The sequence below is a fragment of the Pimephales promelas genome, chromosome 10 (assembly GCF_988280905.1).
Source record: "Pimephales promelas chromosome 10, fPimPro1.hap1.1, whole genome shotgun sequence".
Lineage (NCBI taxonomy): Eukaryota > Metazoa > Chordata > Actinopteri > Cypriniformes > Leuciscidae > Pimephales > Pimephales promelas.
This window is the reverse complement of record NC_142778.1, coordinates 33078327-33103391: the sequence shown is the minus strand read 5'-3', so window position 1 is coordinate 33103391 and position 25065 is coordinate 33078327. Positions and strand designations below refer to the sequence as shown.

General features: G+C 35.2%; 1 protein-coding gene across 5 annotated transcripts in view; it reads left to right on the top strand.

Annotated features, from left to right (window-relative positions):
- The window catches only part of ranbp10 (RAN binding protein 10), a 31969-nt gene extending 7922 nt beyond the window's left edge, over positions 1-24047 (top strand). For 4 of the 5 annotated variants that reach the window (XM_039684230.2, XM_039684226.2, XM_039684233.2 and 1 more), the window contains 14 exons: positions 3691-3802; positions 5426-5478; positions 10920-11087; positions 11225-11247; positions 12245-12429; positions 12588-12700; positions 14074-14182; positions 16356-16504; positions 18120-18312; positions 18466-18602; positions 20206-20351; positions 20620-20731; positions 20920-21061; positions 22798-24047. In XM_039684230.2, coding sequence (XP_039540164.2) covers positions 3691-3802; positions 5426-5478; positions 10920-11087; positions 11225-11247; positions 12245-12429; positions 12588-12700; positions 14074-14182; positions 16356-16504; positions 18120-18312; positions 18466-18602; positions 20206-20351; positions 20620-20731; positions 20920-21050 — 1631 coding nt within the window. In that variant the 3' untranslated portion in view covers positions 21051-21061; positions 22798-24047. Of the gene's footprint in view, positions 1-3690; positions 3803-5425; positions 5479-10919; positions 11088-11224; positions 11248-12244; positions 12430-12587; positions 12701-14073; positions 14183-16355; positions 16505-18119; positions 18313-18465; positions 18603-20205; positions 20352-20619; positions 20732-20919; positions 21076-22797 lie in introns of all 5 variants that reach the window. The other variant, XM_039684225.2, reaches the window with a different exon arrangement.
- Positions 24048-25065: the final 1018 nt, after the last annotated feature.

Genomic DNA, 25065 nt, shown 5'->3' with positions numbered 1-25065 from the left:
TTAATCAACGCGATTTACAGCAACCGCGCAAATTGTAGCCTACTTTGTTCTCAAATTGTTCATGTTAAAGGATTAGTTCACTTTTGAAAAAACTTTTGCTGATAATTTACTCACCCCCATGTCATCCAAGATGTCCATGTCTTTATTTCCTCAGTCGAAAAGAAATTTAGGTTTTTGATGAAAACATTCCAGGATTTTTCTCCATATAATGGACTTCAATGGGAACCGGATGGTTCAAGTATCAAAAGACGGTTAATAACTGTTTCAGATGCAGCTTCAAATGTCTTTAAACGATATCAGACGATGGATAAGGGTCTTATCATGCGAAACAATCGGTTATTTCAAAACTTATTCCAAAAATGTAACTTTTCTAAGGACAAATGCTAGCCTTGCTAAATTCTGTGAGGCGCGTTTGCAACGTCACGTATTACGTAATTACGTTCAAAAGGTCACGGGCGACGTAGCCGGAAGTACAGAATCAAAATCGTCGACATCGTTGTTTTTCCTTTTAATTCCTTTTTTTGTAAACAGTGTTTGAGTTAGTTTGCACGTTCAACCTATGCGTTCAACTTGTAAACACTGACTCTGTACTTTCGGCTACGTCGCCCGTGACCTTTTGAACGTAATTACGTAATACGTGACGTTGCAAACGCGCCTCACAGAATATAGCAAGGCTAGCATTTGTCCTTATAAAAGTTACATTTTTGGAATAAGTTTTGAAATAACCGATTGTTTCGCATGATAAGACCCTTATCCATCGTCTGATATCGTTTAAAGACATTTGAAGCTGCATCTGAAACAGTTATTAACCGTCTTTTGATACTTGAACCATCCGGTTCCCATTGAAGTCCATTATATGGAGAAAAATCCTGGAATGTTTTCATCAAAAACCTAAATTTCTTTTCGACTGAGGAAAGAAAGACATGGACATCTTGGATGACATGGGGGTGAGTAAATTATCAGCAAAAGTTTTTTCAAAAGTGAACTAATCCTTTAACAACATCAGCATTGCGTGACTAATGTTAAATTTAATGTGTTTTATGGTTAGCTTTGTAGTTCAGAATTCATATTCTCCATAAAAGCAAAACGAGAAAGGCACAACAAAGGAAACTCCATAACTGTGTGAATTAAGAAAACGTACTGTTACGCGATTGAACTATTGAAATGTCTTACTTGTTCAGGAGAAAAAAGCCGTCTCTTCTTCCGTTTTGAACCCCTTCAAACACGGAGTTCACGCACTTTTCAAAAGCGCCGCCGATGTTTAAATCCTTGTGTTCGCATGAGACGTTTTTTTTCTCTTTCCCTATCCACCTTAAATCCAAAGTACGAAGTCTTTTGGGTTTTATACGATGTTTGGATCTTTCTGGATGCTATAAGTTTAATTATGTAAAGTGCTGCGAGAAAAGCCTATACATCTCTTACATCTCCTCACGCGCAGCTAGCCGAAACTCCTTCTTTTTGTGTACGGGTGTGACGTAATGACGCAAAGACATGCTCGAATTTCCCGCGGAAACCCACCAGTACCACTGGAATTAAAATCATTATAACAAGCTAACCGTTTTGAATCTAGCTATGGCCAGCAGATAGTTTTGACCACTGGCAGAATGTTTTTTTTATATATATATAATTATTTTGGATTATTTTTAACTTAAAAAAGTTACGGAGAGCAGCTTTAAATAAGTGTGTGAATATGTCATTCAACCAACCATTAATTTACATATTTTTCTTAGTCATACTTCACTCCATATAAAAATAAATAAATAAGTGTAAGATCATGCATGTAAACTCTCACCCTTGTGTCAATACTGGAAATTATGTGTCCTAAAGGTGTTATCAAATTACTGGCTCATCCCCATTTTAAAATAAGAGAAACGTGAGGCACAAAGCAGCTAGCGCAGATGCAGAACATACAATAAAAAATGTCCTACACTGGATTAGAGCAGCACTTTAAGATGCACCAGACATGATTATGCACTGCAGAGGAGGACTCTGTATGAAAGCTGTTTGTGTTTTGTGCATTAAACATGTTTGGCAGAGAAATAGAGGGAGGGACAGACAGACAAGCAGCTAAAGAAGGAGAGAATCACCCAAGGTCCTCTCGCTGTTCTGTGCTCCCAGAATGGTTTGGTCATGGCATGATGTATAAATAGATTGAGTGTGTGAGCAGGGGGCGGGGAGGAGCGTGCACACGTATGTGCATTTGTAGTGTGTGTTGAAAGAGAGAGTCGGGGATTTGCACATAAAGGGTCGTCTGCCTTTACTCGAATATAAATAGATTTTGTGTGTTCTTGATTATGAATGCTTGTCTGGGTTTGGCTGACAAACCGATTGTGGCTTGATAGCAGAACTTGATCCTAAAAATAAAAGTGATTCACATTGTTACAGTTAATTGATGATGAAGTGTAAATAAAAACTTAGTACATAGCCTAATTTCTTACACACACGTGTGCTTATGCAGTAGCACCAAGATATGGTGTTCTGGAATCAAACTGCAGATGTGGGTTAAGTTACAGGTCTGAGGCACATAAACACAAAGATACGTTCACACGGAGAAGTTAAACATGAGACTCTTGAAGTGCAGTGAGGTTTGCGTAAATGATTGGCTCAGGAGGCAAGCCTGGCCTCGCAGAATCTAATACTGAGTGTCTATTAATGCTGGCAGGTGTTAGCAACCTGCAGGAAAATGGATTAGGAGATTGGAGCACATTGCTATGGTACATGGAGGCTTAGACGGCTATGACACTCACTTCTCACAATTGAAATGAGTGGAAATGTTGAAGTCAGAGTGTATTAGATGTCAACTTTACAGACTACATGAAATGCCGTTCATAACCAGTTTGGTTCCCTGACCTTTTGAGTTAAACCGGATGAGAGTTGATTCAGGCTATGCCTCAGAAATAACTTGGTTTTATGAAAACGAGTTTACCCAATTAGAATGGACCAGTGCAGTTTGAAGTGGGAGGAGCTCAAAGTAGAGGAGGAAAGTTGTTTCAGAGTGTCAAGTTGTTATATTTTTACAAAAGATCAATTAATCACCAATTAAGTACATCAAGACTTAAAGGCACACTACGCAGGAATTCTGTTTTTGTCAAACAGCGACCCCTAGAGTCGCTGTGGAGAACTTGTATTTAAAGGAGTAGTTCACTTTTGAAAAAAACTTTTGCTGATAATTTACTCTCCCCCATGTCATCCAAGATGTCCATGTCATTCTTTCTTCAGTCGAAAAGAAAGTAAGGTTTTTGATGAAAACATTCCAGGATTTTTCTCCATATAATGGACTTCAATGGGAACCAAACGGTTCAAGGTTCAAAAGACAGTTTCAGTGCAAACTGCAAACTGTTCAAAGGGCTTTAAACGATTCCAGACGATGAATAAGGGTCTTATCAAGCGAAATGATCGCTCATTTAAAAAATAAATAACAAAGTTTAAGTTTTAAGTTAAAAATGAATGAATCTTTTACTGAGTCATTTGGTTCTTTCAACGAACGAAACAAACGAATTGTCTGCTGTTCAAAGGGCTTTTTGAAAACAACTGGAGAGTGTCTGTTGTCGTCAACCATCATGACCTATCCCTAGCTGAAAACCCTTGTCCCCTTAAAAACTTTGTTGTTATTTATGTGGACAGTCATCTATATTAGAGGGTGTGTTTGGTCAGTGATTAATTTCTCTCAATATTTCCGTCTTGCTTTAGGCCATGGAAAAAACCACAAGGATGCAGCGTCGGTTCGGGCCACCCATCCCATCCCCGCTGCTTGTGGCATCTACTACTTTGAGGTGAAGATCGTAAGCAAAGGAAGAGATGGGTAAGTGCAAATAGCTTCTGGTTGAAGGCATTTTGATGTGTTACGAGATACAATATTTGTTTATAATTTCAAAAGATGCATCACGGGAAGCATTTGAAGAGAAGCGGTATCAGGTCTGTTTTAAATATAGTGGGGTTCGAAAGTGTGAGAGCACATTGAAAATCTAGGGACAATATTACCTTACGGTCTGTACGGTTCACTCGTTTTTTTGATTTAACATTGAAAGTAGAAAAACGAGAAAACAGTTGCTTTTTCGTCTTTTAATTTTTTCGAAGAAAACGAAAAACAAGGTTTTTTTGTTCTCAGGTAGAAACATTTATAAACAGCTTGAATATTCGATTTCTATAATTTCCTCTGATTTATCTGCCGAAGATCAAACTGTTCCGTCATCAGTTCTTCCTCAATTCCGGGTATTGGAATTAAAAAAACGAAAAAGAAACTGTTTTCTACTTTCAATATTAAATCAAAAAACAAATGGACGCACTGACCCCTTACGTATAAGGTCAAATTAATAAGTAATATTTAATTTTCAGCACTATTTCTATAGTGCCTTGTAAATTTGTGGCACTGATCATGTGATTCTTTGTACAGATGTTCAGTTGTTCATCCACTTTAGACCATTCTCAAATCAGGTTTTACTCAAACTTATAGTTGCTCATTAAAGCAAAATTATGCACCACTAAGATATTCTGAAATTAATGAAAAGGTGTTTTCACAGTCTCAGAATGATAAAGAATGATAATGAAAAGGGGTGGTGATGGTGCAGTGGATAAGGCACATGCCTTTGGTGTGAGAGACCCAGGTTCGACTCCACTGTGAGACACCAATGTGTCCCTGAGCAAGACACTTAACCCCTAGTTGCTTCAGAGGCGTGCGACCTCTGACATATATAGCACTTGTAAGTCGCTAAATGAATGAACGTCAGCTAAATGAGTAAATGAATAAATGTAAATGTAATTGCTCTGAAACCATGTGTCATGCTTGAGTCAGTAGTTGGTGTTTGTCCTTCCCTCGGTTTGAGGATATCATTGTCCAAAAATAAATGGAAAAGGGTCCCACCCTTTCCTGTGACCACTTTGCAATGTGATTACTAAATATATTCCAGCAGGATTGCTCCTGTTCTACTAGGTCATCTAACTGCAACTTACAGGTTGTGAGTGACTAAAAAGAGTCGAGTCATGCCTTAGAACTCTGTCCCAGACTCACTTGTGGGAAAGGGCTCTTCAGTCCAATCACCATTCATTTTATTATATTATTTATTTACAATATTATGTTATTATTCAGTATTATTTAAAAAGCTTGATTCTTGTATTTTATTTTTAAAGTATGGTCACATTTACTGTTATTCAGCAAATTTCATAAGTGAAATCCAGCCATTTTGCAACAGGTTCAGGTTGGTCATGTATTCACAACGTTGACCAACAGAAAGGTTATTTATGCAGGGCAAATAGTTCCTTTTTTTGTTTAATTCTAGACCTTTAAAATGGTCTGTCACTAAACCCAGTTGAATAGTAACTTTATCAGGAGCTTAATATGTGGTTTAAATACAGTTTCAGAGATTATCAGTGACAGTGTCCTTATTTTTTTTAGTAAATTTGTCCTCTCTCTCATTGGTGTTTCCAGGTACATGGGAATTGGACTGTCTGCCCAGGGGGTAAACATGAACAGACTGCCTGGTGAGTTTGTGAGTGTTTGTACTTGTATATACACGAAAGGGATGATGTGCTCACTGTGGGTATCTCATTGTCACGTTATGAGATTTCATTTCATGAAAAAGATATATATCACAATATGGTTATTTTTGTATTATTTTATCTCATTTCTGTTATTGAAAATAAGAAAAAAGAAGCAAATCAAACAGTTGGACAAATAAAATAAAGCAAAAATATGAATTAAACAATTTTTTTTTCAGATATAATAGATTTATTTAATATGTAGTCTGAATTAGTACAGACATTTTTTAATAGAATATATATATATATATATATATATATATATATATTGCGTAGTCTTAACTGTATGAATTAAATTTAAATGTATTTTTAATGAGAAATTGAACAGGTGTTCCTAATAATCCTTTAGGTGAGTGTATTGTCATACCGCCCTGCCCTGACCATGGGTCATGGTGAACTGTAGGTAACTGAAGAATGATGAGTCAGTCCATTTTTGTAGCTTTAAAAAAATGCTTTATGTAGATATACATATTAAAATAATAAAAAAAAAGAATTGTATTCATAACATATTTTAATTCTGGCAGAATATTGGAGAGAGAAAAGTTGGGATGGACTTGGTTTCATCCATCGAAAATGGTTGGATTGTGTGAAGTGGGTGTTACATACCGGAATGGGGCCATGTGATTGGATTGGAGGGAATCTTTGAGCCAAAAAGTAAAGTTGTTTATGAGGAAGTGCTTTTAAGATAAAAAGACAAGTTGTAATTATGAACAGAATTTTTTTTTTTTTTTTTTTTTTTTTTTTTGCTCACGTATAAATCTGTTTATGAAAAGGCCAGTGGTGACATTACGATTCACTTTTAAGTATGGTCTTGTAGCTTAAGATCATTTATCTTCTACTTTAAAAAAAAAAAAATCCTTTAGTCAGTCAGACTGTAATTCAGGCCATGAACATGCCTCAGCATGTCCTGAAAAAACACTAGCTGTGAGAATGACCTTGCAAATGCATAGAATCCAGGGTTTTTCTTTCTGTGCTCCTAAATCCCAGGAAATAACTTTTGTAATGTGTTTTTTCCCCCCTCATGAATCCTCAAAGGGAAGGAGAGGAGACCTAGATCTCATTATTGGTTTTCCTCAATGGATTTTACCTGGCATACAGAATGTTCTGAGATCACAAAGCCTTGTCATAATTATTCATAGCTAAAAGCTAAAATTAATCAGAGAAAATCTTTTCATTCTGACAGAGCATCCATTCACACAGCAGAGGACATCAACTAGTTTTAATTGACTAACTGCAGTGAGAAAAGACACCATAACCAAACAAAATCCAGTTTGATGGAAAAATACAAATGAAACGTGTGCACATTATCTTAATGCAGAATGTTAAAAAGTAAATGTGACTGAATACTATAGTATAGAGCCAGACCGATAAAGGATTTTGAAGGCCGATACCGATACAAATATTTGTTGGTTTTAAAATCCGATATATCGGCCGATATTATTATTATTTTTATTTCAGAAACGCGAACAAAACATTAACAGATTTCCCTAACATTAGTTATTTAAATATGAGTTTTAATTAAAATAATATGATAATGCATTTTAAAAAGAAACTTTTTATTGTCACAACAGAATGGAGGAACATCAAAATATATTAAAGTTCTGATAAATAAAATAATAATTAGTCCCTACATTGCCTTATAGTTATAAGCTGTCAGCTTGCTTATCCCTTTACCTGCACTTTTTGACAACACTCATGACATTCGTCCATTTTTTATTTTATTTTTTAAATATTAATTTATCGGCCATTATAACTGCCGATACCGATATTTTAGAAAATGCCTAATATCGGCCGATAATATCTGCCTGCCGATATATCGGTCTGGCTCTTCTATAGTACGTGGAACATACTCCTCAACCTCAGTTAAGCTGACACTAATTAACATGCAATAATAATATGCAAGTAGACAGTAATGAATTTAGCATTTTAGGAGTGTGTAGAAACATAACAGTACACATTATCTTTGATTTATAAAGCAATACTTGGATGCTTATCCTACATGCTTGATGAAAGTTGAAAAAGTAAATATACACTACTGTTGAAAAGATTTTTCAAAAGTTCTTGAAAGAAGTCTCTAATGCTCAACAAGGCTGCATTTATTTGTTCAAAAATACAGTAAAACAGCAATACTGTGAAATATTACAATTCAAAATCATTTTTTATCATGTAATTCATTCCTATGATGGAAGACCTGAATGTTCGGGTTGCTGATTTGGGACTCAAGAAATGGGACTCATTTCTTATTATTGTCAAAGTTAAAAAAAATGGTTGCGCTGTTTAACGTTTTCTGTGGAAACCATAATACATTTATTCAAAATTCTTTTAGAAATGGAAATATTCAAACATTTGAACAATAGTGTATATTGTATAAGAAAAAAGGCCTGTATTTTAGGCCCAGTTGGTTTAATGTCACCCTCCTGTGAGCCCTCTGACCAATCAAGTGACTTTGTCAATTGCTTGTTAGCTTCTCCACTGTGCCTGATGCCTTTGAAATGCTTTGGAGCAATCTAGCCAATTCGGCATGTGCGTGCTGACTACAAATTGTGTGTTCATTGACCTCTGTGCTCTCTGCTTAAACCACTCTTTGTCAGAGCGCTTTGGAATATAGTGGAAATATAGACAAACGCATGTTGGGTGGCCAATGTATTTTCCAATGTATTTGTACAACCAACAGCAAGATATTAGTTCTCTAGTTTAGTTTTAGGTGCTTTATATATACACATATCATGACACAAACAAATGTATACCAATGTTTAAATGTGATCAAATGTCTATAAGTTATTTTTTCTATGCTCACTTCTAATATATCTAGTCTAATATTTATATATTTTTCTCTCTTTCTCTGTTTAGTTCACTTGTTTTTTTCAAATAACTAAACATCCCATGATTCCAAAACACTTAAATCAGTTAAAGTCATGATGTGTGGTTTCCTATGAGAATGTATATGTTTGCATGTGTGTGCAGTCTGAGCGTAATGGTTTTACACGCCCCGCTGACCTCCGTGTCTCTGATCCCATACTGGAGTTCTGCCCATTTCATTAGCATGAAGGGAACACTGAGCTCTGCTTTAGGAGTAATATCCCAGCCTGCATTGCTCTGCAGATTAATCTAATACCTCACAACAAGCCCCCACCAGCCACTGCCTTACTTCCTCATTTTTTCATTCTTTTTGCATCTGTCTGTCATTCACAGAACGCACTTGTTTACTCCATTTCACATAGTGACTGTAAATACAACACTATTTTTATCATGTACTAATCATAATGGTCTGCCAACACGCATACAAGTTTTGATTCAGTTCAGTCCAGTCAGTGAGGTAGGTAGACGCACTCCTCATCTTGGTGGTGTTCAAATTGTTCAAATGGTCTTGTTAAATTTGTCCAGCTGCCCCTTGAACGAGCTTCAGGGTGGACGAAGCCTTTAAAGGACATTTTTTGTTGTTATATCCAATTTTTTAGAACAGCTGGGAAGATAACATCATTGGGCGGGAGGTGCATCAGTTCCTCAGAGGAAGGGGCTCAAATGAAAAAAAGGATATAAATGAGGCCATCTAACAGCCTACGTTTCATATTATAGGCCTGTAGATGGCACTTAGACTTCATTTAACCAACATGATAGTTTCATATTAAATATACCAGATGTAAATAAGACTTAAAGGGATAGTTCACTTTGAAATTAATTTGTTGCAATGTTGATATTTTTAGGTCAAACCGTTCTTGTCTGTCAGTCATATAATGGAGGTCTATGGTCACCACCTCAAAGAGCATGCACAGAGAAGTCCAAATTAAACATGATTTAATGACTCGTAAATGTAAGTACACATTGATAGCATGAGACACGAAATGAGCGGTTTGTGTGAGAAAACGAACAGTATTTATATAGTTTTTACCTCTTGTAACCACAGCCATGTTCAAGTGATCTGAGGGCGCGGGCGCTTTGTGGCTGTGGTAATGACGTAAAAACGATATAAATACGGTTGGTTTTCTCACACAGACCACTCGTTTCGTGTCTTAGGCCATCAATGTGTACTTACATTTACGAGTCATTAAATCATGTTTAATTCGGACTTCTCTATGCATGATCTTTGAGGTGGTGACCATAGACCTCCATTATATGACTCACAGACAAACGGTTTGACCTAAAAATATCAAAATTGAAACTACTGCGGAAACAAAGACACCTACATCTTGGATGCCCTTGAGGTAAGCTAAAACATACCAAAAATTTATTTCAAAGTGAACTATCCCTTTAATTGAACACTACCATTAATGCAAAACCAGAGATTCAGATCGCTCCACAAACGTAAATATTTGTCCATTCGGGCGATTAATACTTATCCTTTTTCTATTTCACTCCTGTCACCGTTATTAAAAAACTGAAAAAAAGACCGATATTAAAGAGAAGATATTACCACTCCACTTCGCATTGTCCAATTAAATTTGAGCTTGTTGTGCCACACCACATTTCGATGGTGTATTATACATGAGAAAACGGTCATCGATGGTTATTCACTTATGCAACATTTTTAAATATGTAATACATGAATTTTTACTCATTGGCAATCACTGAGAGCAGTATATGGTCCACGGTTCTCCATCACTTTTGTAAAAAGACTTGGTGGTTACAGTTATCCATATGCAACTACTGACACAAACTTGTATTTATTTATTATTTACAGTGAGAGGAATAATTACAACAAAGAAAAAAATGAGTAAATAGTGGTTAGCAAACAAGCAGTGTCAAAATGCCAGTCGTCAGTCAAGTCCAAAGGAAAGCCGTTCAAACTGTCTGACGCCAGATACGTTCACATAAAAAGATTGTTTATGACTTTTGAGCAATTCTTACCTGTACATGTTGTCATATTAATTCCAATTAAAATGCTTTTTGTTTTAATGTCCACAAAATCATTGTTGATAATTGATAATTGCGCCCACATATGCCTGCTGGGGCCCAGCTTTATAATTTTGTTCCAGGGTCCTACTGTCCATATATTGTTTCCAGCAGTATTATCAGATTGGTGCTCATAATTTATGTAAGAAATAGTATTTTATCATGCTGGAGACCAGATGGTATATCAAACGCTGCAGGCTTAGGATAGGCTCTGACTCATTGATGTCAGCACAGATGCAGAAATAAGATTCCTTATTAGCACGCGAATATCTATATATGTGCAATACAATTGGAAATTTCAACATGTACTTAGATTATATATTTTGGTCTGATAATGCTTTTTATCATCCAATAAAAGTCTATTTCAGCATGTTCAAATCCACTTTACAGGATTCTGCAGATTCCCCCCAAACATTGAAACAGGAAATGCAGTTTTTTTTTTTTAATCCAAGTGCTGCCGAGTTTAATTACCGAATTTCTCTCTCTCACCTTAGGTTGGGACAAGCACTCCTATGGTTATCATGGGGACGACGGACACTCCTTTTGTTCCTCAGGGACTGGTCAACCTTATGGCCCGACCTTCACAACGGGTGACGTCATTGGCTGCTGCGTTAACCTCATCAATAACACATGCTTTTACACCAAGAACGGACACAGTTTAGGTAATAATTTAATGGGAAATGATTTAAGCATAAATCTTATTAATGCTTAAATCATTAGAAATCAATTTAGTGGATCAAATTTAAAGTATTTTTCTTATGTAATCTCTGAATCCACATTTTTTTTTGTGTTCCTCCAGGTGTGGCTTTCACAGATCTGCCAGTAAGTAAAGCACACAGACCTCTCTCAAACAGTGTAATCTAAAAGTAAGTTTAAAATAATCAATAATTGAAGTAATATAACATATAATTATCAGATGAAACAGTTAAAAAATAGTTTTGTCTTTGCAACTAACTGAAATAAGTTGGAAGCTGAACTACAAAAATGGCTAAAACTGAAATAAAAATAATATAAATATAAGAAATTAGTAAAAATGACACAAGCACATAAGAAAATTACTTTAAATAAAATATACAAATAAAAGCTTGTTTGAAATATTAATAAATACTATACTTGTATATAAATAATAATATAATAACACTGTTCCCATTGAGTCTTTAAAATGGAAATAAAGTTTATTTGAAAATGTTTGTAATGTATTAAAAAAATGTGGCTATAACTTTACGCCTATATTGTCTCCTCGTCATGATAATTAAAAAATGGAAATAAAGTTTATTTGAAAGTGTTTGTATTAAAAATCACCTCCGAATTTTAGGTTTACAGTATGTTTATTTACATTTACTGGTAATATAAGGTAACTACGTTGGTTTAGGTTAGGTAGTACCTAGTTATAACCCAGTTATTGTAATTATTATAATAAGTACAAAGTATATACATGCGAAACAGGACTCTAAAATAAAGTGCTACCGACTTTTGGATGTAACTTTACGCCTATATTGTCTCCTCATCATGATTTTTATTTTTTGAAGTCGGGTCTTCCATCATCCCAATGGATCTTCTTATTGCAGCACTTCATGTTACTCTCCCCTTAAAATGAATGGCTTGTACTGTAGCTCTGTGTCTGTTAAATGAATACCAGTAACAGTAGATTGATAGTGCTAGTAATGAGCTCAGATGAGGATTTATGGAGCTTCATTTGAGGCTTTGCCAGTTAAGGTGTGACTGAATGATTCTTTGTGCTGAGAATTCCTGATGGAGAACGTGGAGACCTTCTAAGCAGTCTCTCAACTCTTTTTTTTTTTTTTGTCTCTCATTTCAGCCTAACCTGTACCCCACAGTAGGGCTGCAGACTCCAGGGGAGATAGTAGATGCTAATTTTGGCCAACAGCCTTTTGTGTTTGACATTGAGGACTACATGAGCGAATGGAGGGCCAAGATCCACAGCATGATCGCCCGCTTCCCCATCGGAGAAAGACTGGGAGACTGGCAGGCGGTTCTGCAGAAGTGAGCAGCCGGTCACCTGAAAATAAATATTTATAAAACATCTACTTCTATTCGCTGTAGTTTATAATGCATGTTACTCTGCTAATCAGCCTTGTTATGTGGCTGGCTAATTCGTCATAATATTTCCCACATTAACCTTTTTATGTTTCCATCTGCAGTATGGTGTCCAGCTACCTGGTGCATCATGGGTATTGTGCCACAGCAATGGCCTTTGCCAGAACCACAGAGACCATGATCCAAGAGGACCAAACCTCAATAAAAAACAGACAGAGTGAGTACTCGATCAAAGTCGACTAGTTTAGCTAAAAATAACAGATCTTCCCATGCAGTTTATGCTGTTATGAGGAACTTAACATTTGACTGGTTAAGCAAAACCACAATTTTTTGACACAACTGGGCTATGAATATTTGATCAATTTCTCTGTGTAAAATTATAGAAATGTGCCTTTGATTTAAGCTTTAATCAACACTCTGAATATTTAATGTTACCTTAATTTTTTTGTGTCACTTGCAACAATTAAATTAATTTGTTAAATCTGTTTGAAAGGAGCCTTTCAGTATAAGCCATAAGATGCATTAAATGTTATGTATAATTTACTCACAAAGAAAGGCAAATTCTAAGTGAGTCTCATTTGAATCTATATATATTAGGGCTGTCAAACGATTAATCGCATCCAAAATTTAAGTTTGTGTTTACATAATATATGTGGGTGCTCTCACTGTGTATATATATATATATATATATATATACACACACACACACACACACACATGCATGTATATTTAAGAAAAAAAGAATATTTATATATAAAATATTACATATAATAATTTAATTTTATATAATAAAATTATATATACATCTATATACATGAAAATATTCATTAAATATATACAAGCATGTGTGTGTGTATATATATATATATATATATATATATATATATATATTTGACAGCCAGCCCTAATAAATATATATATATATATATATATATATATATACGGGTCATTTTTGCAGCATAAATTCTCAAAAAACAACACAATGTGTTGTTTTTTGAGAATTTATGCTGCAAAAATGACCCGTTCAGAAACCTTTGGATTAAAATCATAATTGAAAGAAGTAGTAGGATTGATACTATAATTCTTAAACAAAATAAGATCATAAAAATTGTATTATAGCACCTATTGCTCTGCATATCCTTCTGAAAGATCCCAAATGTTAGAAAATGAATGGCTGAAGTTTATTTTTTATAAGGATCTTAACAGTTTGAGCCATATTTCATTGTGCAATGTTTTGTGATCCTGTCAAAATGTAATTCAGGTTTAGCAAAGAGATATATAGATAAATGGATCATTTAAAAACTATATTGGAAACAAACCCCCTGACAGCACACCCTCATTTATCCTTTCGCATGTGAGGAAAGCAATTACATAAAAGTCTTAAAGGCACAGCTGTAATAAAACACTTGTTTAAAAGGTCAGAGAAAAAGAAATTTATCATAAAACTAAATTATGAATGCTCAAAACACTTCACTAACATTCTAAGTGGACCTCAGGGAGAGCGATTGAGTGATTAAAAATGCATGATATGACCATTTAAACAAAAACAAAATAAAACACACGTCATTTCTTCATCTCATTTGCTTACAGGAATACAGAAACTGGTATTGGCAGGACGTGTTGGAGAAGCCATTGACGCAACACAGCAGTTGTACCCCGGACTCCTAGACCACAACCCCAATTTACTCTTCATGTTGAAGTGAGTTTACCAGACATGGAGTACTACGTATGTGCCACTTTGTGTGGTATGAATTGCTTAACTTGAAGCAAGGTGAAAAATGTGTTTTCTTCTCTGGGAATCAGTAGACCTCAGTTGCATATGAACATCCACAGCTTTCTGGTCTGGATTTCATAATGCAAGCGTACTCAGAAGACACGTAGCCTGAGATTAGGGCAATCCTTTACTCAGTGTTATACTGAATGAAGGTTTTTATAGTGCCCTATGGTCAGGCTCTTTTTGTTATCAGTCTTTATAGTGAAAACACACTCAGAGTGAAAAGAGGGTCATGGTTGCTTTGCTCTGAGCTGCTTCTGATATGATTAGTCATATTGTTGCATAAGGTTGAAAAGAAGCTGCCTTTTAACTTTTTTTTTCATAAGTCATATGTCAGCTACCCTGTTGAATTGATGCTTTCTTATAATGCATTACACAGCCCATACTTCTGAATATTTATGTCCTTGAGAGATTTTAAAGGCTTAGTTCCCTTTGAAATTAATGTTTGGTATGTTTTAGCTTACCTCAAGGGCATCCAAGATGTAGGTGTCTTTGTTTCCGCAGTAGTTTCAATTTTGATATTTTTAGGTCAAACCGTTTGTCTATCAGTCATATAATGCAGGTCTATGGTCACCACCTCAAAGAGCATGCACAGAGAAGTCCAAATTAAACATGATTCAATGACTCGTAAATGTAAGTACACATTGATGGCCTAAGACACGAAACGAGCGGTTTGTGTGAGAAAACGAACAGTATTTATATCGTTTTAGGATTTTTTTGATCATTAGAAAGCTTTACAGTGACTTTTGTACACTAGTACAGTGCAACAGTCGAGTTTCCAGAAAAACTCGATAGATTTTATCCATAAGATAATTATTTTTTTACGATAAATTATAAAGCTTTAAAGAGAATCTTACTGTGAGCTACGAGGTTGGTAATTGATGGTAGTTGCTTCTGTTAACCTCCAGTCTGCCTTATTTTAACTTGGTTTTAAAATAATTGTGTTTAGAAGTAGAATGTATGGTGAAAAACTACATTACCCATGATGCTGTATAGGAATTTCCACCAATCAGTGTCGAAACATGCAAAACGTGCCTAAAGACCTTGTTAGCTCCGCGAAAATGTCGAAATCAAATCGGTCTTTCCACGCTCTAAAAATACTTGTTTGAAATTTGAATAATGCATATTTTGCTATAAACTTATATATTTCCAATATATATGTATGTATATATTCAAATTTCTAACTAACATTTGTCAAAGTTGATAAGCAAGCCTTTCCATTTATTTAACTACAGCTTTAATATGAAACCACAGATCTTCAAATTGCATATAATTTAAAAGACATTGTTTCATTTAAAGGGATAGATCACTTTGAAATAAATTTTTGATATGTTTTAGCTTACCTCAAGGGCGTCCAAGATGTAGGTGTCTGTTACACAGTAGTTTCAATTTTGATATTTTTAGGTCAAACCGTTCTTGTCTATCAGTCATATAATGGAGGTCTATGGTCACCACCTCAAAGAGCATGCACAGAGAAGACCAAATTAAACATGATTTAATGACTCGTAAATGTAAGTACACATTGATGGTCTAAGACACGAAACGAGCGGTTTGTGTGAGAAAACGAACAGTATTTATATTGTTTTTACCTCTTGTAACCACAGCCACAAAGCGCCCGCGCCCTCAGATCACTTGGACGTGTGAAAACAAACCCTTTTCTCAACCTATACAGACATTCACGGGGCTCGGTGTAATATTAAACTTTTCTTTGGAAACCATCTCTATTCATTTTGCTTGGCTGGATTTTTTATTTATTTTTTTGACATGAAGATGAAACTTTTTATATAAAGCCTTACATGGAGGTGCATAATCGCACTGTTGGATGTCATCAGATGTCAGATGCTGCTGTGGGAATAGTGCCAGGATGTGTGGGAAGGAAGCAGTGAGAGCTGACTCCTCTCTCTTTCTCTGTGATGGATTACAGTTGAACGACAAGCAGACAGTTTAATGGATTGCTGAGCTGACAGTGTCAGTCAGAATGCATAATGGATAAGAGAAACCTGGTTGACAGACATATGAATTGATTGGCAAGTCTGAAGCATGTGTGTATTTGTGTGCTTGTGATTTATTTTTATTTTTTTTTGTTGCCCTCCCTCAGGTGTCGGCAGTTTGTAGAGATGGTGAATGGTACGGATAGTGAGGTACGGTGCTTTAGTGTCCGCTCTCCTAAATCACAGGACAGCTATCCCGGCTCCCCCAACATGAGCCCCCGGCACGGAGCCACCAACGCTCACTTGCACAGCACAGGTAACACACACACACTCAGTGTTACTTAAAATATTTTTTAGCACTTCGTGAACAATGCATTTGGGTGAATCTCATGGTAAAATGTCCATGTTTCATCCCAGAATCATTTTCAACATTTTCAATGCTCCTAAAATAGGCTTAAAGGAGTAGTTCACTTTCAAAAAAACTTTAATTTAATTAATTTTATTTAATTAATTAAATTATTTCATTTAATAATTTAGTCACCCGCGTGTCATCCAAGATCTCCATGTCTTTCTTCAGTCGAAAAGAAATTAAGGTTTTTGATGAAAACATTACAGGATTTTTCTCCATATAATGGACTTCAATGGGAACCAAACGGTTCGAGGTCCAAATGAGAGTTTCAGTGCAGCTTTAAAGGGCTTTAAACGACACCAGACGATGAATAAGGGTCTTATCTAGCGAAACAATCGCTTATTTAAAAAAAAAAAAAAAAAAGTTTAAGTTTTATAAGCACAAATGCTCGCCTTGCTCTGTTCTTTGACGCGCGTTCGTCACTCTCCTGTTCGAACTCGTTCATCAAAATGAACGAATCTTTTTTCGAGTCATTTGGTTCATTCAACCATTCAATGAACGAAATGACTCGAAAAAAGATTTGTTCATTTTGATGAACGAGTTCGAACAGGAAAGTCACACAGAACAGAGCAAGGCGAGCATTTGTGCTTATAAAACTTAAATTTTTAAATTTATTTTTAAAATGAGCGATCATTTCGCTAGATAAGACCCGTATTCATCGTCTGGTGTCGTTTAAAGCCCTTTGAAGCTGCACTGAAACTGTGTTTTGGACCTTGAACCATTTGGTTCCCAGTGAAGTCCATTATATGGAGAAAAATGCTGGAATGTTTTCATCAAAAACCTTAATTTCTTTTCGGCTGAAGTAAGAAAGACATGGACATCTTGGATGACATGGGGGTGAGTAAATTGTCAGCAAAAGTTTTTTTTAAAGTGAACTACTATTAGTAGTAATATTATTTCATTTATTTTGAGGTCAAAGTTTCTTTTAAAGGGATGGTTCACCTAAAAAATAAAATTCTATCATTTCCTCACCCTGCAAGTTGTTCCAAACCTCAATGAATTTCTTTCTTCTGCTGAACACAAAATAATCTTTGTAACCAAACAAATGATGGGCCCCATACTAATTTAATTTCATTGAAAAATATGGGTAACCAAAATGTTAATTTTGGGGTGACCTGTCCTTCAGCATGCCCACACTTTTTTTTAAATGTTTTGTCCTGAATGTCTATAATTCAAATGTCTATAATTCTGCAGTATAGTTTTAATTTATTAAAATATGTTAGAATGAACTACAAAGTAACTTACCTATTTGATAGCTGAAAGCATTAATCACAATTAGCCCACATATTTGTTAAACCAAAATACAAGAGTTGAGGGAAGATTGGCGTAGGTTCGGTGTGGGTCGGATCATGAGGAACGTCTTCAAGAGAACACATTCATAAAAGATATGGATCAGATGGTTTATTGAATCACTTGTACTGCATTTGGGTGGATTATGTAACTCACAATTCAAGTAAAGCATTGTATTCGTGCTGTTTCTTAAGATAGTTCTCATTGTTTTTTTCCCCTCCTCATGACTCAGGAGCAGACAGTCCCACATGCAGTAACGGGGTCACCCCACCTAACAAAAATAAGAGCCACAACAAATACACAGGCGTAAGCTCCGCCTCCTCTTCTCCATCCTCTTCTCCCTCCTCTGTCAATTACTCCGAGTCCAACTCTACCGACTCCACCAAGTCCCAGCCACACAGTGCCACCAGCAACCAGGAGACTAGGTGTGTGGTGGTGTTGTTTGGGTTAGTGATTGTGGGTTTGAGTTTGAGCCAGACAGAAAACGAAATATGCGGTTGTGTGTAAGCATATAAATGTGTTGTGTACTTACATTCTCGAGAGACTCTGCTGTTGACTGTGTTTTTGTGTGTTGACAGTGATAGTGAGATGGAGATTGAGGCAGAACATTACAGCAATGGCGTGACAGAAAGCTCAACTCGCATTATGAATGGCACGTACAAGCACCAGGAAATCCTACAGGCTGATGACAGCAGTGTTGGCAATGGAGTAGCAGGTACAACACATGTGTAGGATTTTTAACATCACATTCAACAAAAATGCTTTATTTATACTTTTTTTTTTTTTTTACCTTTTTCATTCTTCATTCTGCTCTGTCCTTCCTCCCCTTGAGAGATGCTAATTTGAGCTCCTCTTTAACTCAGCCCATTAAATGCTTTTCTCCAAGGTTACAAAGAGAGAGTGTGATGGTTTGTGGTTATGAAGTTTCGATAAAATGTGTGTAGCTTTTATTAGCACCCAGTGCACAGTTTTCTTCCTTTAAAATAAATACATAATAATTTATTTATTAATTTTAATTAATTATAATTACATTAATTAATAAATTGTATGTATTTATTTATTTATTATTATAAATTAATTGATAATAATTTCTTAGTTTCAGACATTGCTTTTTGCTTTGGTTTGAGAAAATGGTTCAGATGGATTAAAAAACAAACGAGTCACTATTAGATGGAGGACTTTTTATATTATACTATATTATAATACTTATATAGAATTCAATATAATGAAATTTAAGCTTTGCCAAATTGCATTTTAAAAATATATTCAAATAGAAAACATTGTATGGAATAATTATAATACAATTATATTATTCCCAATAGTTTCACTGTCTAATTAAACATTGCCTCAAAATAATATAACAATACTCGGCAAGATTTGAAAATTATGAAATTTTCATATTTAAAATTGAAATTTTATATTTAAAAAATTCAATTAAAAAAATATAAAAATGCAATAATGTTTAAAATATTGACATTTTCATAATTATGATAATGAAAATTAAGCTTTGCCAAATTGCATTTTAAAGTATATTCAAATAGAAAACAAAACAGTTATTTTAAATTGTAATAATTATAATACAATTATATTATTCCCAATAGTTTCACTGGCTAATTAAACGTAGCCTCAAATTAATATAACAATACTGGGCAAGATTTGAAAATTATGAAATTTTCATATTTAAAATTGAAATTTTATATTTTAAAAATTCAATTAAAAAAAAAATGCAATAATGTTTAAAATATTGACATTTTCATAATTATGATAATGAAAATTAAGCTTTGCCAAATTGAATTTTAAAATATATTCAAATAGAAAACAAAACAGTTATTTTAAATTGTAATAATTATAATACAATTATATTATTCCCAATAGTTTCACTGGCTAATTAAAAATAGCCTCAAATTAATATAACAATACTGGGCAAGATATTAAAAAATGACTACATTTTCATATTTAAAATGGACATTTTATATTATAAAAATTCATTTCAATATTTTAAAAATTATAGAATTTTCATAAATGTTTTAATTTTTATAATTATGATCATGAAAATTAAGCTTAGCCAAATTGCATTTTAAAATAGATAATTATATATTACGGGAGACAGGAATAATTATAATACAATTATATTATTCCCAATAGTTTCACTGGCTAATTAAACGTAGCCTCAAATTAATATAACAACACTGGGCAAGATTTCCCAGCAGTTCTATATTGAAGCAATTATTTCAATCACAATATCAGTGCGCTGTGTAATTATAGTCGCAAACATGTCTGCTTTCTGGGGTGTCATTGCGATTTCTTTGCTCCTCTAGATGACAGCTGCAGCTCCAGACAGCTGTGTGGAGGAAACCAGGCGGCCACAGAGAGAATGATCCAGTTCGGCAGAGAGCTTCAGGCCCTCAGCGAGCAGCTCTGCCGACAGTACGGCAAGAACGCCACTCACAAAAAGATGCTGCAGGTATGGAGGGAAAGAGGAGGAAAGGTTGTTTGCATAACATCACCATAATCCCATGCTGCCTGTGCAAAGTCAGTTTTGGCTGTTGTGTTTTATGTGAAATATTGCAGTAGTGGTCTGTTTAGACTTGCAGTCATATTGCATGCATACCAAGTGATCTGTTCAACTCCTCTGCCTCTTGTTTGTTGCACATTTGAAGTGGAAAGTTGATTAGCCTTGTGGGTAGCAGTACTTTGTGCCCACTCGCCGACGTGCATGTTTGTGTGTTCAGGATGCATTCAGTCTTCTGGCGTACTCGGACCCCTGGAACTGCCCCGTGGGCCAGCAGTTGGACCCCATGCAAAGAGAGGCGATCTGCTCTGCTCTCAACAGCGCTATTCTGGGTAAGGCTGCTCGGCTGGCTGAGACGACACGTGAATACACTATGTGAACATGAGAACTTATGTAGGCCTCGTTATTTAGTAACATGAGGCATGTAAATGAGCTGGTAACATCGTCAAGTTGTTATGATAATTTCTTCTTATTTAATAGTTGTAATGGCTTCATATCGGTGATCTTTTCCATCATTCAGAGTCTCAGAATCTGCCCAAGCAGCCTCCTCTCATGCTGGCTCTTGGTCAGGCCACCGAGTGCGTGCAGCTGATGGCCAGGGTTCGCTCCGGTTCTTGCTCCTTCGCCAGAGTCGACAACTTTTTGCACTAGCACTAGTCCAGGTGAGAGCACCAAGGTAATTATAGTTTGGAGAACTTTTTTTATTTTGATTTTAAATTTAAGTGTAGTTTTAATTTGTTTTAAAATCCAGTTTGCATGTCATTTGCATCTTTGAAAAATGATTAGTTTTGTTTTTATTTTAATTTAGTATAATAATTTCAGTTTTCATTCCTTATAACACAATAACATAAATCATTCTGTGTATATTTGTCAAGTCACAAAGAAAACTATTGAAAAATTGTGTGTATATATGAAGAGTTCAGATGCAAAAGCCTCTAAGTGCCATTTGAAATTTTCTCCTAAAAAGATCATTTTTATCAAGCTTGTATATTTAAGTTCAGTAATTTCACTTAAATGGCAATGAAGATTACCTATTAATTGTCATTTAAGTGAAATTACTGAACTTAAATATACAAGCTTGATAAAAATGGTCATTTTAGAAGAAAATTTCAAATGACACTTAGAGGCTTTTGCATCTGAACTCTTCAGATATATATATATATATATATATATATATATATATTAGGACTCTCAATCGCACCCTTTTTGGGGGATTATTCACACCCTTACGCCGCCTTCACACTGGCAGTTGAAATCAGCTCCGTAATACGCAATACGTTCCCAACGGACGTCGTACTATACAGTGAAAAGCGTCGGACACGGGTAGAACAAAAATGGCAGAGAGATTAAAGTTTGATTCTGTTTTTTTTATTTTTATTATTATTAAAGTTTGATTCTGTCAGTTCTGTATGATCTCTCTGATGATACGTTGACATGTCAGGTCGGCTAAAATATGTGATATAGTGGTCAATAGTTCAATGTCTACCTTCAATTTAATTGTATTAACTGCCCTTATAAACGTTAGAAAGTCATGAAAATAAAAAATGACATGACAACTTATCGTTATAAAATCATAATTTATTTTATTAAAAGTTAATAATTCAGGTTTGTTTATTAGTACCATAGCAACGCTCAACTTCTGCTGGAATTGTCGGATAGGAACTGTCCGTAGCTTTTCGCACGAGTTCAAATTTTTGAAAATTATTATGTTGGTCATACTTCCAAAAAGAATAATCTGCGATTGTGAATGCCAGTATCAACACCGGTGGTGACTGACAGCTACACTCTCCTCAAACATTGTGTTCATCCATGCTGTGCCGTGTCGAGGGTGTTGAAATAAAACTCGCGTAAATACAACTCACTGCAATTGCAGATTTCAAACAGAGATGGCGACAAAGAGGACAAACACCGGACTGCAGCTTTAATAATAATAATAACTCATTACATTTATATAGCGCTGTACATAGAAAGGGGAATCTCCTCAACCACCAGCAATGTGCAATGATGCAACGGTATTTCGGTATTTTAACGTATTAAGGATTTTGAGTTAATCGCAAACGTTAACGCTATAACGTCGACAGGCCTAATATATATTCAATTTCATCAACAAATTTTACATTCAACGCTTGATCCCAAGAAAATACATGTAAATCAGACACTTCTAAATGGTTGGTTCTTTTTGATGGTGTATATTTAAATGATTAAATTAGATTATTCAATTGTAATACATAACACAAAAACAAAAGGTCATTACTCTGTCAATTTTGTTCCTTTTAATGCACATTTATCCAGTCCAGGTCCATTCTTCAAAATCACTTTATAATTTTTTTTTTCCTTAAAATATTCCAGTATTGCTATCGTCCATGTTAAATACATAATCCTTTTGTATTTCCCTCAGGCAATGTTCAGGACGGCTACAAATAGGACTTTCCAGTCGTTTGCCATGACGAGAACATGCGTTTGAATTGGTGTGTCGCTTGCCGTTTGCCAGAAGCAGCCGAAGCAGAATGAATAGAAACATGAGAAGAGAGGCTTCTTTTTAAATTAGTATTATCAAATACAAATTGTGTGACACTATTTAAAGATAATTAATTATTCTGTTTATCTAGTCATTTTTATTTTAGTTCATATTTTGTCCGTTTGTTGTGCTCATTTTGAAACGAATCAACTTCCCAACCTTTGTTTTTTTTTTTTTTTTTTTCATGGGTGAATTCATTGCATAGTATTTCAAGCGTACCATATCAACAATATACATAATGGTAAGTTCCTACTGAAAATTTGAGCTACGCACTCTGGTTTTTCTCAGTCAGAGCTCAGGTATTTCGACAAATGTTCTTTTATTTGCTTCACCAGACCATACTGTGGATTTTAAAGCAGGTCCTTTTTCTATGTACAAGCAAATTCTACAGATTATTTTTATTATTATTTGGTCAACCTAAGCTGCCCCTTTAGGAATTAGATGAACGTCGTAGTTGTGCATACAGAAGTTTGGCGACCTTCCGATGTTTTCATTGGAGTAAGTGTGTGATTTGAGGGTGAGATAGTGCATGGCTCATATAGTGTCTCACCTTTTAAGCTACTTTAGCATCTCAGGCACCAGCACAAGTTTCACTAGACACAATCACACAGTGACGACGCAGACTTGCCTTTGGGTCCAATGTAGATGAATTATATTTTCCATCATAGCCCTAAATGGATCTATTTTACCGATATTTTACCATCTTTATAGCTGTGGGTTTCATGCAAATGTCAACCTTCACTTTTTTTAAGTTAGGTATATTGTGGTTTTCCAACTTTTATGGCTGTACCAAATAAAAAGGCAGTTTTTGACAAAAGAAATTTAAGGTTAGTTTGATTACTGAGAAGCTCACAGACTAACTTCATATACCAAGTCTGTACGTTTTATGCCCATGTGAATAGTGTCACTGAGTCGATAGTTCTCCTGTTAGATTAATAACTATACAGACTGACACCGTTTCAACTTTTGTTATTGGTTGTTTCATTGGCTGTTGAGTACCGTTGTTCAAGTTTTGTTACCATTGGATGCACTGTACTTGGATTAATGCACATGACGCATTACTGTATCCGTCTACCTCTCCTGTTCATTAATGGAGGGACAGAGTATGAACTTGCAGCATGCAAGACAATTGAGTGTTCCTAAAAATGAACAGAAAACTTGCAAACGAAATATGTATTTATTTAGCGCCTAGAACATCTCCTTAAAGGGTTAGTTCACCCAAAAATGAAAATTCTGTCAGTATTTGCTCACCCTCATGTTGTTCCAAACCTCTATGTGTTTATTTGTTCGGCTGAACACAAAGGAAGATATTTGGAAGAATGTTTTAATCAAACAGATCTCATTCCCCATTGACTACCATAGTAGGAAAAAATACATACTATGGTAGTCAATGGGGAATGAGATCTGTTTGATTAAAACATTCTTCCAAATATCTTCCTTTGTGTTCAGCCGAACAAATAAACACATAGAGGTTTGGAACAACATGAGGGTGAGCAAATACTGACCGAATTTTCATTTTTGGGTGAACTGACCCTTTAAAGTGTTAGTTCACCCAAAAATGAAAATCCTGTCAGTATTTACTCACCCTCATGTTGTTCAACCCCGTAAGACCTTCGTTAATCTTCTGAAGAGCGAATTAAGATATTTTTGATGAAATCTGAGAGCTGGATCACTCCTGCATACTAGTCCATAGGCTTCTTGAGGGATTGAAACTTGCCAGCCTCGAAAAGTTATTAAAGACATCGTTAAAATAGTCCAAGTCACTACAGTGGCTCAATCCTAAATTTATCAAGCGACGAGAGCACTTTTTGTTCGCTAAAACAAACAAAAATAACAAATAACCATTTATTTCCTTCTCTTTGGGCCTCTAGTCAGTTAACGTAGTGTGACGTAGCGTCACACGTAGGCTCACTATTGGCCGACGCTGGTCATGTGTGATGCGTGTGACGTACAACAACAGAAGCGTATGCTATTTTACTAGTAACCTGACTAGAGGCCCACAGAGAATGAAATGAATAGTTGAAATAAAGTCGTTATTTTTGTTTTTTGCGCACAAAAAGTATTTTAGTCATTTGATAAACTTAAGATAGTCACTTGGACTATTTTAATGATGTCTTTAATAACTTTTCGGGGCCGGCAAGTTTCAAT